The 17,303-nt window shown below is 37.7% G+C and overlaps 1 protein-coding gene and 1 long non-coding RNA gene across 2 annotated transcripts in view; one reads left to right on the forward strand and one right to left on the reverse strand.

Moving 5' to 3' along the window:
- LOC140226550 (MAM and LDL-receptor class A domain-containing protein 1-like) overlaps positions 1 to 17,245 on the reverse strand; it is a 30,012-nt gene extending 12,767 nt beyond the window's left edge. Inside the window, exons 1-15 of the mRNA XM_072307001.1 lie at positions 17,104 to 17,245; positions 16,018 to 16,118; positions 14,696 to 14,866; positions 13,966 to 14,056; positions 13,268 to 13,423; positions 11,273 to 11,386; positions 10,341 to 10,462; positions 9,447 to 9,590; positions 8,899 to 9,088; positions 7,710 to 7,859; positions 7,254 to 7,354; positions 6,550 to 6,714; positions 5,899 to 6,019; positions 5,470 to 5,589; positions 4,511 to 4,651 (exon numbers count right to left, since the gene is read on the reverse strand). Coding sequence (XP_072163102.1) covers positions 4,511 to 4,651; positions 5,470 to 5,589; positions 5,899 to 6,019; positions 6,550 to 6,714; positions 7,254 to 7,354; positions 7,710 to 7,859; positions 8,899 to 9,088; positions 9,447 to 9,590; positions 10,341 to 10,462; positions 11,273 to 11,386; positions 13,268 to 13,423; positions 13,966 to 14,056; positions 14,696 to 14,866; positions 16,018 to 16,118; positions 17,104 to 17,239 — 2,023 coding nt within the window. The 5' untranslated portion in view covers positions 17,240 to 17,245. The remainder of the gene's footprint in view (positions 1 to 4,510; positions 4,652 to 5,469; positions 5,590 to 5,898; positions 6,020 to 6,549; positions 6,715 to 7,253; positions 7,355 to 7,709; positions 7,860 to 8,898; positions 9,089 to 9,446; positions 9,591 to 10,340; positions 10,463 to 11,272; positions 11,387 to 13,267; positions 13,424 to 13,965; positions 14,057 to 14,695; positions 14,867 to 16,017; positions 16,119 to 17,103) is intronic.
- Positions 79 to 2,637, forward strand: LOC140226258 (uncharacterized). The gene is made up of 3 exons (XR_011900923.1): positions 79 to 277; positions 1,342 to 1,591; positions 2,132 to 2,637. It is a non-coding gene; the product is annotated as an uncharacterized lncRNA (long non-coding RNA).
- Positions 17,246 to 17,303: the final 58 nt, after the last annotated feature.

Below are 17,303 nucleotides of genomic sequence, written 5' to 3' on the forward strand. Positions count from 1 at the left end.
GTGATCATAAACAGGAGTAAGATGTCCGTGCGCGTGTTGTTGTTGTTGTCGCTGATGGCCGTTAGACAGTGAGCGGTTTATCATGCGCATATCGTATCGCGCCGTTATTTGATTTGCGCCGTTCATTTCAAACTGCGGCGGCCGAACGGACGTGTACAACACAAGCTTAGTTGCTCTTTACAGTACAATAAGGGCCTAGAATATTTGTGAAATGGCATGCAAACGACGCAAGAGAATAAGATCAGGAACTGCTCCTTTTGGACTCTACTCGAAAAAGGTTGGTGAATTCAACTTTTAATAGAACTAGAAGACCTACGTAGTACATACAGTAGAACTCTAGTCCAGTATCTTAAACACTTACCGTTAGGTAGCTAAAAATAGCAGCAAAGTAAAGATTTGCAATGGCTGCCCTGCTCGCTCGATCCTTTCCGAGCTCTCGATCTGCAAGGTTTAGCTCTCACACCCATCGGCCTGACCACACAGTGAATGCCCTGATAATCACGGCTCTAACGTTAGAACCAACGGGGATCGAAATTGCACTGCACAGCAAACTTTTTACTTTGGGTTTGGCTTAATTACTTTTCATCCCGCTGTGTGTATACTGACAAAAAGAAATTATTTTTACTTACTATGGATTTCTAGACCTGCGCAGACAGTATGTACGGTATTCGTCATATAACAAAGTAAAATGTTAGTGTTAGATTCTAACCGTAACTATCGTATGTTAGAATCTAACAAGTTTAACGTTAGATCCAGACAACTTAACCTTGTTAGAAATTAAGACCGTTAAACTTAACAGTTGAGTTACAGAACCATTTATAGCAACGTGAAACTGTGTGAAAGAGTGTTAGAGCATTAATAACTCATCTTGGTAGACAAAACTAACATGTTAGGCCTAACGTTGGGAACTTTATTCACAAGGTCCTACAACTTCGTGTACACGTGATCTTTAATTGAAAGTCTGAACTGATTCCAAATTGGAAACCATTTGCATTTCATTTGCAGAATGCCAGAATTTAGAAAGGAATAATGCCCACGGTTAACGTTAGAGCTAGCCACGTAGTTTTAAATTGGCTACCGCGTTAGACCTACACTGACACTTTAGAAAACAATGACTCCTGTTCTAGTCTTGAGTGTTATCGAACACGGTTGTAACAAGTGTTACAACTTATTTTTATATATAACAAAGACCAAAGTAAAAATTCAGGTGCAGCCTCATCAAGTCATCATCTCTGTGTATTTCTTTTTTGTTGTTTATAGACGTCTATATTTGTTTGGTTATAACAAAATTTTAAGAGATAGAACTCTAACATTATTTTGTTGTTGTTTCTTATTCATCAGAATCAATGATAGATTGACTGGCTGATGCATCGATAGAAGACTTGAAGTCCATCTGTGAAAAATGACCGTCGATCATGCTGTTCATTCCTTTCTTGGGTACCCGGTGCCGGTACATCTGCATAGTACATGTATGCAGCGCTGATTAACGTCAATACGTGTATGGCATCCTCCTAGCTGAATTCTTCGGCGAAGAAGTCGATGCTCTGATGTCCTGCTTTTTTCTCGGCTTCTCCATGTCATCAAGGGGAAGGTATTCCTCTTTTATTGTTATTATTTTTGTTTTTGTTCAACCTATAGGGTGGCCCGTGAGGGGTTTGAGCATATTGTCTGCAACATACCAAAAATGTTTGTGCAACATCCTCAAAAACCAGCAGCATGCTACGAGCAACATCCTCAAAAGAAGTCGAATATTGGCAACATGCTCAAAATAAAATGTAATCAACAGGTGAAAGTGATGCATGCGTGCAAATATTGAAAAACATCAAACTACATTTTACTAAAGACAATTTGTGCACAAAACATGATATGGAGCGTTGAATGTAATGGGCTTCGCCTATATGTGACACATAGAAGTTAAAATGACTGTAAATTCTTTTAAAAACTTTAAAAGTACAATGTACACTGTGTCTTTGAACAGCATCTCACATGCACCTCAGAGTGATGAAATGACCAATAGTTGTAGCAATCTAATCCCATTCTTTACATGTTTGTTGCATGGTATCTATCCTGTGCAAGAACTACTGTTATTAGATGATAATAGTGCATTGAATAAATGTTCTATTCATTGCAGGAACAATCTTCAACAAGAAAATTCTCATGACTCTCGGTTGCGAAAGGGCATCCCAACGCTCTACAATGACAAAGCTACGGCACACTACCCAAGCTGTATCAGACCTCCTGCAAAGCGTCCAACAGAAGTTGTGCTGGAGCTTCCTGCCTATAGTCTTGGACATTAGAAGTGCAAGAACAGCTTTCATCTAAGTGTGCATACATGCTCTCATTTCAGGACTGTTAGGTTGCAAGATATGGTTTTAATGTTGTTTCGTTCCCCACCCCCATAGGTAGGCCCTGTTGTTCAGTGCTCCTGGTGTCACTGAAGTCCAAAGCTTTCATGTATTATCTAAGCTACATACATCTGTATTTTTATGTACATGAAACATGTCAAAATTTCACTGTACAAACGTGTATTTGACATTCAATTTAGAATTTTGTAGGTGTTATCATATCTCTAAATCATGTGACTGGCAGTACAGTAAGCCGTATGTACAACCACCGTGCTTTACATGAAGCAATAAACCTACTTTTTAATTGTCATAAGTAATTAACTCGAACAAATGTGCATTCTTTGTCTTACAACGTTGTATTTGTTTACTGAGGTTCAGTACACTGTCTTCTTTGATTTGTTTAAACCTACATTTTTGCAGTTCTTGGGAAATAATGTGGTATTTGTATGGTACATGTATCTTGTACTCTCACTTTTTTTCTTTATCTTGTACTCTCACTTTTTTTCTTTACTTTATTGTCATATTTTTTAGAGCGAAGCTATTTTTATTTTCTGGAAAAAATATGTTCAAAATATATTTTTTTGCTATTTTTCACTGATTTTCAGGCTATTTCTAAGCTATTTTTTTTCCTATTTTGGACGGGAGAATAATCCTTTCTTGGTCTATTTTTTGACTATTTTCTTGTCTATTTTTTGTCTATTTTTATGTTCCAAAACATATAAGGTAAAAATATATTTTTAACCTATTTTTCTTACTATTTCCATTATATTTCTGAGCTATTTTCTCACTATTTTTCAAATCAAGGAAATAGTAAGAAAATATATTTTTTTGCTTTTTTTCACTGATTTTCAGGCTATTTCTAGGCTATTTTTTTCCTATTTTGGACGGGAGAATAATCCTTTCTTGGACTATTTTTTTACTATTTTCATATCTATTTTTTGACTATTTTCATGTCTATTTTTAGTCTATTTTTATGTTCCAAAACATATAAGGTAAAAATATATTTTTATTCTATTTTTCTTACTATTTTCAATATATTTTCAAACTATTTTCTCCATATTTTTTCAGGTGTGGAAATAGTAAGAAAATATATTTTTGGGGTCTATTTTTGTTATATTTTCTCTCTATTTATAAACTATTCTATTTCGACTGGGGATCATACCATCCCCTCTGGACAGAGCTACAAATACACTCTATGGCCCGAATTCACAAAGGTGGTACAAATGCAGCCATGGTTTAAACCATGGACAAAAACCATGGAGCGCCAAGTATCGCATGGAATATTTCGTTATGAAATCAGTCATTTCGTCGATGAAATGATTATTTTGTAACGAAATAACAAAATTTTGTAACTAAATGAAAATTTTGTCCACAGAATGATAATTTCGTTAACGAAACGGTCATTTTGTCGACGAAATGACCCATTTCGTAACGAAACATTCCATGCAACACTAGGCGTTCCATGGTTTTTGTCCATGGTTTAAACCATGGTTTTATTTGTACCACCTTCGTGAATTCGGGCCTTTGGCTCCGAAAGGCATGATGACGGAGGTTTGTGCCTCTCAGAGAGTGACACGTCCAAGGCCAGTACATGTATGTCACAGATCCCATCTCAACTCCTTGGGTAAAAATTTGGTGGAGTGGTTACGTCCCTCACTCAGTCACACGAAAATATGATGCAATGATAATGACACCTGGTAGTTCACCCCAACAAGAGGAGAAGGTGGTTGGATAAAAGTTCATTTTGGCCACAATCAATTGTAATTCACCTGTTTGATGAGACTTTCACCTACTGGATCTGTACGCTTCTTCAGATCAATCAACCGTACCGAAAGAGAGTTGTTTTCCCACTACCCGACGTAGCTGGCGCACTACAATCTGAGAGAATGGGATCGTATACTGAAGAAAACGAGTAGGCCTACTGCCCCAGGTCCCGGTTGAAAGTTTTTCCTTCTTTGCAAATGTGGATGGCTTCCCTTATCCATCTTGAGGCTTTTACAGAGTCTCTAGCTACAGTGGATGGCTGGCAAAATGAACTTATATCGAGGTGACAATCTAATCAGATGAATCTTTGCACCAATTTGAAGAATATTGGGTGTCTTCACCCCAGCACACAATGCTATACCACTAAATGAATCACATTCCATCCCCACCCACTCACTCACCAGCTGGGCTTCCTGAAGTGTGGTCAGAGTCTGGTCCAGTGAAGTCACTGGAGGCAGTGTTATTGTACCTTATCCAATCAAACTGATCACCGGTTGACTGGGTCCAGGAGCACATGTCATCCTCAAAGTCACACACAGCAGCTGTTGGCAGACATCAGAGAAAAAAAAACCACACAGATGAAATACAGTTTGATTTTGGACAGAAAAATGAACAGACAGACAGACAGAGAGGGAATGACAGACAAACACACATATATTTTACGCATGCGACCACATCCCATACAAGCTCACACAAGCGCGTATGCATATCTTTTTAAAATTTTCTTTTCAATTTTTTTTCGATATCAGTGAAGTCATATTTTAAGGAAACAAATACACACACACACACACACACAAAATATGGCACCTGGTTTTCTACTTGTACTTATGCTGCTTGATCATATTATCATATAAATTTGTATTCTCTCTCCAGTGAGGCCTACTATCTGTGAAACTGGGGTAAAAAAAAAAAAAAACCAAAAAAAAGTATTTGCTGTACTATGTGCAAGTTTTGACCTGCATACCATGCAGAGTGTAATTGAAATATTCCCGAGACAGGCACTATGTAAACAAAGTGATTATGTTGCCATCTTTTGTTACAGCTCAGTGTTGCTTCACAAGAAATCGTTACAAAATCCTAACAGACAGTGGGTTGGAACCACAAATACAAGCATTGTTTGTAACTGTGTGTTCATAGATATTCTGGCTACAAATGTACATAAGATTGCATAGAACCAGTTTTCATGGCTATAAAAAAGACATCACACTTTAGGACCCTATAACAGGGATGATGCAGGATTGTAGTCAGTGAGAAAAGGCCTTTAACCTTTTAGGTATAAGTGATTTTGCTGTAACACACATTTCCAATGGACTACTGCCTGCATATACTCGGGATTAGTCTTCAACAGTTTAATACTCACGGCAGTCGGCTTCATCTGAAAGGTCGTTGCAGTCGTAGACAAAGTTGCAGAAGCGCTCCATGTCAATACAGGTGCCATCATCACATGCTCTCTGGTTTGGATCTCCACAATGAGGGCTCCCTAGTATTGTACAATCGAAGAAAAACAGTTGATATCCGTACAGGGGCTGAGAAATTATACTTGGTCCATTGAAGAACTGCTGATATATCTTATCAGGACATTTACATTGTATCACCCGTGGACAATTAACTGTGTTAATTTGTATTTTCTTATTAATTGTGTGAAGTACCAATGGTAGGTACTTTGCTACTGTGATCTAATGTGATTGAAGTTGTTTTTTTTTTTTTTTTAAAGGTGCAAAATGAATAGTCTCAGTTTTAAGATGTGAATTGGGTGACAGCTTTGTCAGCAAGAAAACCCATCACTCACCTGTGGGAGTCAAGGTATCCGGTAGAGTCTGATCGGGGTCTTTCACACAGCCTGGTGAGAAGACGATGTCATCCAGAGCTATGCTATCATCATCACCACCACTTACTCCCTCAAAGTACACCTTGGGGTCACGGTCACATTGGAGAATGAAAAAAAGAATAGTGTAATGATAATTATATTATCATACATCATAACAATATCATTACATTACAGATGATTATATTGTGATCTTCCTTGACCAGGGTAGCCTCTTCAGTGTTGCGACTGCTCTACCAGAGGGCCCTGCCATTATCATTACCCTAGCACTGCTACGTACCCATTTATACACCTAGGTTGAAAGGGACATGGTGGGTAAAAACATTGTATAAGGATGTATAGGCTCATGGAGGGATTCAAACTCAGGACCTCTGATGGAAAGTCAGGAGTTTTATCTACTATTAAAAGTTTATGACATAACTACAGATATTTTTCTTGCAAATGGTCCAGTGTTCAAAACAAATCAGTTTGTGCATGGTTGTTGCAGTTAAACAAAACATGCCAAGTTGACAAGCTGTCGGCTAAGTCTGGTGTGTGAGCACGGAACACAAAGAGTAAAACTCTTGGGAGAAATTAAGTTAGCTATTTAGTAATGAGGTGGAAACCATGGCTTACCATGAACTTCCTGCCAGAGTTAAGAGGCACTGTGCCCTTGATCCACAGGTCACCCTGAGAGTTGGACATTGTCCACTGCTGAATCGGGTCACCACTGGTAGACGTTGTGGTGTACACAGTCAGCGATCGAACGTTAACTCCATACATGAAGTACCAGAACACCAACTGTAACAAAAATGATTTGAGGAGGGAGCATTGTCAGTTTACTATTGGACTGCACCCTTGACTATTATAGAGGTCATACATGTATATCAGAAACACTAAAAAGTAGTGTACGACATGTTTTTCAAGAACGTCTACAATCAAGATTATCATCATTGAGTGAGGATGTACATTATATCACATATGTCTGGGCACATGAGCAGACAATATATGCTGTTAAGTGGACCAATGATTGCATGAAACAGAAATTCTCACGAATTTCATGGTATAATGCAGTTGCGCAAACTATCTTTGTAAATATCAAAATATGTATTTATATACCCTCATTTGTTAAAATGTAAACAAGCGAAATTCACTTGAACTGGTCCATCACAAACCAGAGTAATCATGGCACTGTTGCATAAAAGTATGCAACTAAACATAAAGTCAGAAAATGAAACATAAGTCAGGTATCAGCCAATCAGAATTGCATATTTACAGACCTATGTTTGACCTCAATTTTCATGCAACAAGGCCACGATTTCTAAGAAATTTGCCGCTACCTGGCAGTCACCATCGTTAGCTGGCCTGGAAAGAACGATGCTGTTGAGTCGTGCCACTTTTCCCACGTCAAATTCACCTGACACGAGGTAGCGATAGTGACCTGTCAAAAACAAGGTGACACAAGAATGACTATAACTTTCACTCAGGAAAAAAGGCAAAACTAGTCCATGCATATCATATCTACAGTTGAGAACAAGTGCAACTTGTGGTTTATGTGGTTGCAATGTCTGCTGTCACATAGCAACCAATCAGATATCAACATCTAAGTCGTCAAAGTGATTGCCAGTCTTGCATGGGGACTTACAAAAAGAATGAAAACCTCTTGACAGGAGGCTAAGAATACATGCAGAGCAAAATAAACAACAACTCAGAAACAGCAAAACATTCTAACTTGAAGCTGAATATTCTTCAGTGACAAAGAGAACAAGCAACTAACAAACCAAACCCATTTGTACCTGTGCCAGAGTTGTAGGTGTGATCCACACCAGGTGCCCCATCCAGGCTCCCCTGGTTACCAGACACCCAGGTCCACTTCAAGTCTGCAGTACTGTCTTGCACCCAGTCACACACGGTTCCTTGCTCAAAGTTACACATGTCATATTTATCTGATCAGCAAGAAAAGAGAAGATTACACACAATAACAGTATTCTTTTGATGAAGACCTACGCTCTAACGCTATACACTACTACAAAAATTCATCCTCTTTCAAAAAGTCAGCATTCCATGAGTTTCTTGTTCTTTTTAGTGCAAGTTATTTAAGTTGGTTAGTAGTATCATATACCCCATAATTTCAAAAGGCTCCTATAAAATGTGTTTTATTAAATGCCCTCTTTGCTATTCTATTCTATGATTGAACATGCATGATTATTGGATGACAACACTTTGTTACTAGTGATGTCAAATTTGTTTACAAATACTACTGATTTGTTGTTAACATTTGCATAATTCCACAAATTCTTAAAGCATCTAAAAACATCTAGGGTCTACCAACATTTCTTCATAAAAAATCAAGCAAACTCCGAGAGGTACAATCAGGGAGATGATTGTATACTACATGCAATTCAAACGGCCAAAATAACACAAAAAATCCAAAGAGGCTTTTACATATTTGTATATTCAATTGACAGGACACAAAGAGAAATTTCAGTTTTCAGGAGCATCCTACAGAGTCAAGGAGACTTTGCAGAACTTTATCATTTGTGATATTTTAGCACATCTAAATGAAAAATATGCTGTCACTAATTTCATTTGAAATGAGATAAAATGAAATTTATTTACCAAACAAACATCGTCAACATAGTCACAACAGTCAATAGTTGAAGTTCAGTTTGGTAAAAAAGAACAGGCAATAGCGTGCAGGCTAGTCGAGGCCAGTCCTTTCATAATGTATTTACAATATTCACAGAAGCAATGTTTTATGTACATATTTACAGGTTTTCATAGGGGATCATTTATACAATATTTGATAAGAGATACTTTCGTAATATAGAATATAATAGAGAATCTTTCTGAATATAGAATATGCAGTAAAATTCAGAATTTTTAAATTTGATGCAGAATAGATGATCGTGTCTGTAGCAAAAATCGCCCCGAGACTTAACACTTGATCCCGACCCTCAATGCAAATTTGGAGGCGCAGCCTACCACAGGATTGTTCATCCGTTCTATCCCCACAGTCATCGGCATAGTCACAGGCAGCCGTGTACGGGACACAGATTTGGTTGTCACACAGGATCTCACATGGTGAGTAGGACTCAACTTTGCACTGGTCAAAGATGACATCATCGATGGCCACGATGTCGCTGGTGGACGTCACAAAGGCAGTAAAGAGGATCTTGGAAAGGGAGACAAAGAGTACACCATCCATAAATCATTCCTTACTCAATCTACCTTCCACATTGTACATTGTATGTAGTAAAGATAATAGCAATAATCAGTAGTGTTACCTTGATAATAAAATCAAAAGTAATCATGTTATTACCATCACTATCAGTATTATCATTATCATCCTTACTGAGAACATGTACAAAACATAGTGTTAATGCTCATAATGAAAATAAATGAATTTCGTAATTTCATTATCGTAACACATTTTTTGACAGTTACTTAACCATGTAACACCCATCAAACCTTTATGTTTTATGTGCCAAGTTAAAGTCAACAAGAGGGCAAAGCATATCAAGTGTGTATACCTGATAGGAAGTAACGATGCGTCCAATTCCAACAGTCACTTGTGTCCAGCTAGTAACTGACCAGCTTGGTCTGGACCAAAGTTGAGAACTCTGCCCATCAGATGTTAAGAGTTCCACTCTGAATTCATTACTCAGATCAGTCATCTTAGATCGCATGGGGGAAAATCAAGCACAAATTCACATTATTCCACTGCATTTATTCTATCTCCTTTTTGATTAACCCTGTGCATGCATTGAGTGCCCACTGGCACAGTAAACCCTGAAGCATTGTACACATTGTCTAAAGTTCCTGGCATATAAAGGATTACTGGCCATGAATACTGCATAAGCTATTGTTTTTGCATGCAGATATTTTTACGAATTAGGAGGTCACAGACATTTTCGTGAGATGCTATTTTCGCGAATTGACACCAACGCTGTCTTACATGCATTATAACCCTAGTGCATGGCGACAGTATTAGAACTGATATATGATGCAATAAGTACAATGTACTTACAATATATCACAGGACAAATAATGAGTTTTAACCAGTATTGATGAAATTGATGTTCTTAGATGTTAAATAATAAGTTTCAATACTGCTGGTTAAGTAAACTAGAAGTATCAAACTGCATTTAAAATTTTAACACTTTAGTTGGTCAAATTGACAACACAAAAAGTGGAATTTACTTTCCTTTCAGACATGCTGCTATCAAATCAGTCATCAAACTTCATAAACTGTATATGATGTCACAATCCTTCATTTGATACCCATACTGTAATTTAAAATTAATCCATTGTGTGTTCTGGGTGTTGATTGTCACAGAAAACCCCATAGTATTGTACACAATGTCCAAAGTCCCAAGCACAGAATAGGTTACTCATGACACCTTGAACACTTGATGGTCACTCACCGAACACTTATACCAGAAGGTCATCTCACAGCTGACCGCACTGTCCGGTAGGTTTGAGGTGCTGAGTGTGGCCATCTCATCAAACTGACCGTTACCAGTGGTAATAGTCATGTAATAACCTCCTGCAATATGACATTATCAAAAAGGAGAATATTTGATATCATTGCATTGTCATTGCCTTGTGCAAAAATGCAGACACCACAAAGGATTTGAACCTGAAACTTTCCAATCAAGAGCCCTGAGATGCAGCCAGTCGGCCATTCCCTCTGCATTCCCCAACTACCATGACGTTTGAAGCTTTCTTCTCATTTGCAGTTAGAGACTGATGCATTACTGTTGAGTGTTTAAGTAATTAGGGTGTTAGATGAATAGAAATTAAGGTGTTTGTTGAGTGTTAGCAATTCAGGTGTCAGTTTGTACAACTTAGTGAGGAAGTGCTCAGGAGTTCTGCTGGAACTGAAAAGTATGTATTCAGTCATTCTAGGTCTCTAAATCTGAGATGATGAGATGACATGATATTTTGCTTCCCACACTGAACGATTAAATGATTACTAAAACAATACAAAAAAGGATTGCTTTGACTAACACTGCACTAACATTGACACTGAAGTGTACACTGCCTATGCAAACAAATACTTTAACATCCTCCCTGTAAGCTCTTTTGTGGTATGATGGAATTGATATAAGCACTATGTTTTGTGCATGTTTACACCATAGTCAACGCTTTACACTTAGCACATACATCAGCAGTCAAGTGACACTCTCACAAAAGCATTCACAATGGTTGACATTTAACAATACCTGCTGCCCATACGCAATGCAAACACCATTGGTATATGTCAAGCATGGTGTCCCAAACAAATACACATTGTTTTCAAGCATGAATACACAAACACTACACTAACACTGAAAGATAACACAGCACACATCACCTGCTGCTTGGATTCCTGCCGCGAGTGCTGAAGTCTCCTGTCCCCTGCCCCAAGCAAAGGCTCCAAAGCTCATGTCAATGTATCCACACAAGCCTTGTTCAAAAGAACAGGTTCCTGTATGCATGACAGAGTGGAAAAAAACAACAACAATAATGGTAATACCAATGGAATCATTTTTATTTTACTTTTTTTTTTTTTGCTTTCATGATACCCTGCCATGTGCAATTTGAGCATTTCTTTTCTGATCCAAGACTGTCATAATCTATCAAGTATATGCTTAAGATGTCAGATTCCTGCACTTTTTCTTTCTCTCTATAACTGAAAATAAGAGCATCGTCGACTTCATAATTTTATTGTGTTTGTTCATATACTTTCAAGAGTAGTATGGACGTAGATTATACTATTAACCTATTACATCGATATTTGCTCAAATACATGTACTGTTGATTCATGTATGATTTTGATGAAAAAAAAATGTAGAAATATACTTGAACTGTACTGAACTGAAAAATAAGAAACTGGAATAGATCACAACTCTTTGTGTACTGACACCACAGTCTGTCAACCCAAATTTGAGATTAGAAAGTGATTGGTTCATAGAAGTACAGTAAGTTTACAAAAGTTTTCATTTCCTTGTCACAGAAATGTCCTGAGCTCATCAAATTTGTTCCAAGTAATCAGCATTTGCCGAGTCACATAGGTGAAACTTGCTACACTTTTTCTTCATATGAAACAAGTCCTTAGCAGTATTCCTAATCTTAAGTAGATGTTAAAGCACAACTTTCTTAAATTTTGTTTAATAAGGTTGATGGTATTACGTGATCAGTACCAGATTGATGTGTGTGTGTCAAATCACCTACTACCTGTTCAGTTTTTCACAACAAAGATGTATATTATGAAATAAGAAATAGATACAGAAATTAAGACTGTAATCTTGGGTAGATGTAAATGTACTGTCTCCTTTTTCACACAGAGAATTTTCATAATGATGACTTATTGGCTAATCTGGACACAGGACATAAATAGAATAAAATCTAAGAAAGCTGCAGCATAACTGATTTTGTTTTAAATTGTTTTGTTTTTCCTTATTTCCTTTGTATTTGTTTATGTTTCTGCTTTCATGAAGTGAAGACATCACCCTAGACCTTGATTTTTCAGTAATTACTTATATTTTGATCAGCAGCTAACATTGAAAAAAAAAAGCATCATATTCCCGCAATGTATTCATGTTGAACAGAAACAGAAGGATATCATGTATTTGTAGACAGTAATGCTAACCAAAAGGTCTTTTAAACGTTTCATGTTAATCTAAAGGCGCTCTTTAGGGTCTAGAAGCCTCTTTGCAGTAAGTAAGTAGACAAGTAAACAGGCTGAACAACTGAACAAATGATAGCCATAACAATGATGATACTGTAAAAGTGGAAATTTTTGCAGTGCTGAAATTTTCTTGCATTTCGCGCAACCAGAAGCTAGCATGAAAATAAAAGCATGCGAATACAATCATGCATTTTTGCATGCAATATGTTCCAGTACAGTATAGTTAGCATCCCGAGACTGCGGGGGAAAAAAAAAAGCGAAATTTATCTTATACAGCTGAGCGCAAAAAATTACTTGCGCGAAAATATCCACTTTTACAGTAAATAGTCATAATAATGATCATGATAATCAAGATAATAAAACTCATAGTTCTTTTACTAACCATACTACTACTCACCACTATTGCTACTATTTCGACAGGTGTTGCTGCTGTTTCTGCTACTACTACTACTACGACGATGACAACTACTACTACTCCTACTACTACTACTACTAATACCACCACTACTACTACTACTACTACTACTACTACTACTACTACTACTACTACTACTACTACCACCACTACTACTACTACTATTACTACTACTACTACTACCACTACCACTTCCACTACTACTACTACTACTACTACCACTACTACTGCTGCTGCTGCTGAAAATGTGAAATTAATCTTACCACAAAAAGCCTCATCTGAGCCATCCGTACAGTCAGCCTCATAGTCACAGTACTTGCCGCTGTCTATGCACTCATTATTGTCACACTGCCATTTCCCAGCTCCACAGGGACCAATGGTGGATGACACTGGAGTGGTAGCCCCTTGTGGAAGGCCACCTGGTGGTAAAATGATGGTGATAGGTACACAAAAATATGAGAATCTCAAAGATGTTGTGGCCTAGTGGTTGGTTGCATGACTTCAACTGGAAGGACTGCAGTTCAAGTCTTGCAAATGCATTTGTGCAAATGAGCAAGACACTTACAGCACTAGAACTTTCTCATTGGATGTCCTGCAGTCCATAAAACTCTTTTTCTTGGCCCTATATTCCCGAAACAAATCTGATTCTGAACAAAACACAACTCAAACACACTCTTCTCTCTCAGTCCCACTTGTGTTCGTAGGCATACATGTTGGAATTTGTAATTGACAGAAAACTACATTAGTGTTCTTCGTACCAGAAATATATTTGAAGTTCTTATGAGTTGTAATGTCTTGGCAATTTGGCAAAGCACATGGGCAGTTTTGTAAATTCTGAAATGCTACAAACAAATTCATTCTGTCACCATTTCAATTGATACTTAGAAGTCATGACGTGTGTACATTGCCCACACCCAGGCAATATACTTCAATATCAGCACATGTCAAACAAGGATCTCACCCGATGTTTTGACACAGTCCGGCGTAAATGAAGTGTCGTCGATTCCTATGTCACCATACGGACCATCGCCTCTGATTGCCTCAATCACAATCTGGAGAATGGAGCAGTCAATACTTGCACTTTATACAAATCCAGTGACTACCACACCAGTCTTCATTCAGACAATTGTAATTTTCTGTTGTCCACTTCTGAGAACACTAATTTGCTCAGTCTATTTTGAGATTTGAATCCAAGGCTAACCATCATTTTATGTGGTTGAGGTTTTGCTGAAGGATCAGGCTCGAATGACTCTTTGCCTTTGGCCAATTTAGTCAAAATTCCATTACCTCAGTAAAAGGTAGTACAATAGCACAGCCACACTCTGTATATCTCACAACATTATGATGATTTTCAGTACATAAAATAATTTCATGCTGTAAATCATGTTCAGGTTTTAAAATGGGAAATGCACATGCTACGTAAAGCGAAATACAATTTTGAGAAAAAGACATACAGTTGTACATATGCAACTTTATCAATACTTATGAAAAAAACACACTACAAAGAAAAAAAAAAACTACATGTAATTCCAAGCTCTGATAAAGGGCTAAATAAGATCGTACAATATTGAAATATGTATCATAATGAATGGATAGATATACAGGTACAGTACAGCAATGTAATGTCCAAGAGCTATTTTGGGCAGAGGCATTAAAGAAAAAGTGAAGAAATAGAAGAAACTCTTTTTAACCTGGAAGTTTGAGGTGATGGAGCTAGGGATGCCTACGTCTACCAGCTCCCAATAATCATTGGAGTGGCCTGTCTTGGTCCAGAGGATGTTCATGTAGCCTCCAATGGAGGTACGGGCAAAGATGTTGAGGGTACCCATGTCTACTCCAAACATGTGGTACCAGGTACGGAACTGCAGGATGAACAAATGGATCACAAAGCAATGGGTGGAAGCATTTTTAGTGCTATAAGCATGAAGATTTTGTTGTGTTCTTTGTGATCTTTACACAAGAATACATGAATGCTTATACATCAAATAAATCCTCTAATCTTATTTCTTTCCTCTATCTCACTGTGATACTGAATATTATAGTGCTAATACCCTGCCGCTACAGAAGCAGCATAGGCAGTGCACATGTATGAATGTGCACCTCAGTAGCACCACTCAGCAGCAGCAGCAGCAGCAGTACCGTTGCACTATGCATTATAATTCCACGGACGAACATAAGAAATCAAGGGTAGAGGATGTGGATTAAAATGATCTCTTTGTGAGCTTCAGCCAAAAAATATAATAAGATTTTTTTAAAGTAAAATACATTTCTTATCTCTGCGATTACTTTAAATTTGTCATGACAGGAATGATTGGAATGGGATCATCATCGACTGCTAAAAGCTACCTGCCAAGATAATATTATAGCTTAGAGGGACTGTACAGTACTGGTTGAGGTGGGGATTCATGTTTTGATCATTTCTAAGTGAGATAATGAGAAACCTCTTATGAAATATGACAGAGCATGTAATTTTAAGAAGGATTCAACATTTATTTGATGAAAATTGGTTTTCAAATGGCTGAGATATCTAAAACAGTGATAATAATAAAAGGTGACAGGCCACGCCTTTTATTAAGATCTCTTTGTTTCACCTTGTTTTTGAATTGCATGCTCTTTGACATCTCATAGAGTGGTTTCTGAATATCTCTCAAAACATTAAAAGCTAAATCCTCACCTCAACCAGAACTGTAAACACCCTTTAACCCGATAGAGACTATAGTCCAAAGTATACTTTGGACTAGTCTTTATCTTTATAGGTGTCTTATGGGAAACGTGTGTTATAGCAAAATCAAAGCTTTATAATTGTCCTCAAAGTGTTAAGAGCAAGACACAGCACTACACAATGCCATGACCCAGGGTTTGATGCTATCCCAGGTTATGGCTTGCTCAATCAGTGCATTGACAGACCATCATGTGAGGTAGTTATGACCTTGTGGCTACTCCGTGTGAGGTAGTTATGACCTTGTGGCTACTCCGAGTGAGGTTGTTGTGACCTTTTTTTGTGGCTACTTACCCTGCAATCTGAGCCGCTGGCCTGGTGTACAGGACTGATGAGACGAGCCCTGTCTCCTTCTTCAAACCCAGATGTGCTGGCGTCCATCACCATGTAGTAACCTGTTTGGATACACAGCAATGGTTGAGCGGCAGAAGGTCATTACCTTCACATAATCTCAAAAGTTGTTAATATTTTGTGAGTTTTCTATCACTCATCAACAAGATCATAACTTGGTTAATACCCTAACAGCTGGACAGTGTGAACCTGCCTTTATGTGTGTTCCATTGACTGAATTATCAATTGAACCATTCAATCAATTGAATCATGATGACATATTTCAAGTTTACTGCATGGTTCTGTATTATTAAGTTTTCTTTACATGTAGGTCTTTGTATAACTCTTTGTTATAAGAATCTACATAAATTCTTTCTTTGCATGTAAGAATTTATGTGATTAAGCAGCTCAATTTCATGAATTTGAATAAGCAGCTCAAGTGCTTGGGAAACCAGCTGCAAATTATACATGTACATGCATATTTGGTTTTCATTCCTCTTGCATGTTCACTCGAACACTGAGTGGAGTTACCTTTGCATAATGATTCAGTGTCTACAACCACTCTTATACCCTTTATTCTTACCAGAAGTCAGTCTCATGTAACTTAAGAGATATGTATAATAGAACAGGTGGAGAAAATCCTGCAATTCTATTGTTTGAGTGTGTTAATTTTTACTGGTTGTACGTTGCCTCACTGACGATAGCCACTGTAAACACATTATCTCCAACTTGCAGCAAGAGTTTACACACATGGTTGGATGTGCTGTATGCATGGTTCTCATCTGTGGCAAGCCAAAAAGAAATGCAAGTAAATTTGCCATCAAGTTAAATGATCAAAAACTGGATTTCTGGCAAAAAATTGCCCCTGTTCTATAAAACAGATGGTGCATGTGTCTTTTTGTGCATTAGTAGGAATATTTTGCATGCAGTAATTATGGAATTCAGCTTAAACTTATTCCACTTTGCCTCGTGGGTTAAGCATTCCATGGTTACCATATGCATACAATTTCGACTGACGCACTCAGACCCGTGCATTATTAGTATACTGACCTATATACTGAGTAGTGTGGTCCCTGTACGGGCCTGTCCGGTAGTTGTCGTCTGACGGGCCTTGAAGACGCCTAAAGTTGATGTCATCAGCTGAGTCTTCCGCCCATGAACAGGCATCGGTTTCAAAGTCACACATGTCATAGTTATCTGCCAGTGACGAAAATGTGACATTATCATCAGGACGACACGAATGGTCAGTG

Source organism: Diadema setosum, chromosome 3 (genome assembly GCF_964275005.1).
Source record: "Diadema setosum chromosome 3, eeDiaSeto1, whole genome shotgun sequence".
NCBI lineage: Eukaryota > Metazoa > Echinodermata > Echinoidea > Diadematoida > Diadematidae > Diadema > Diadema setosum.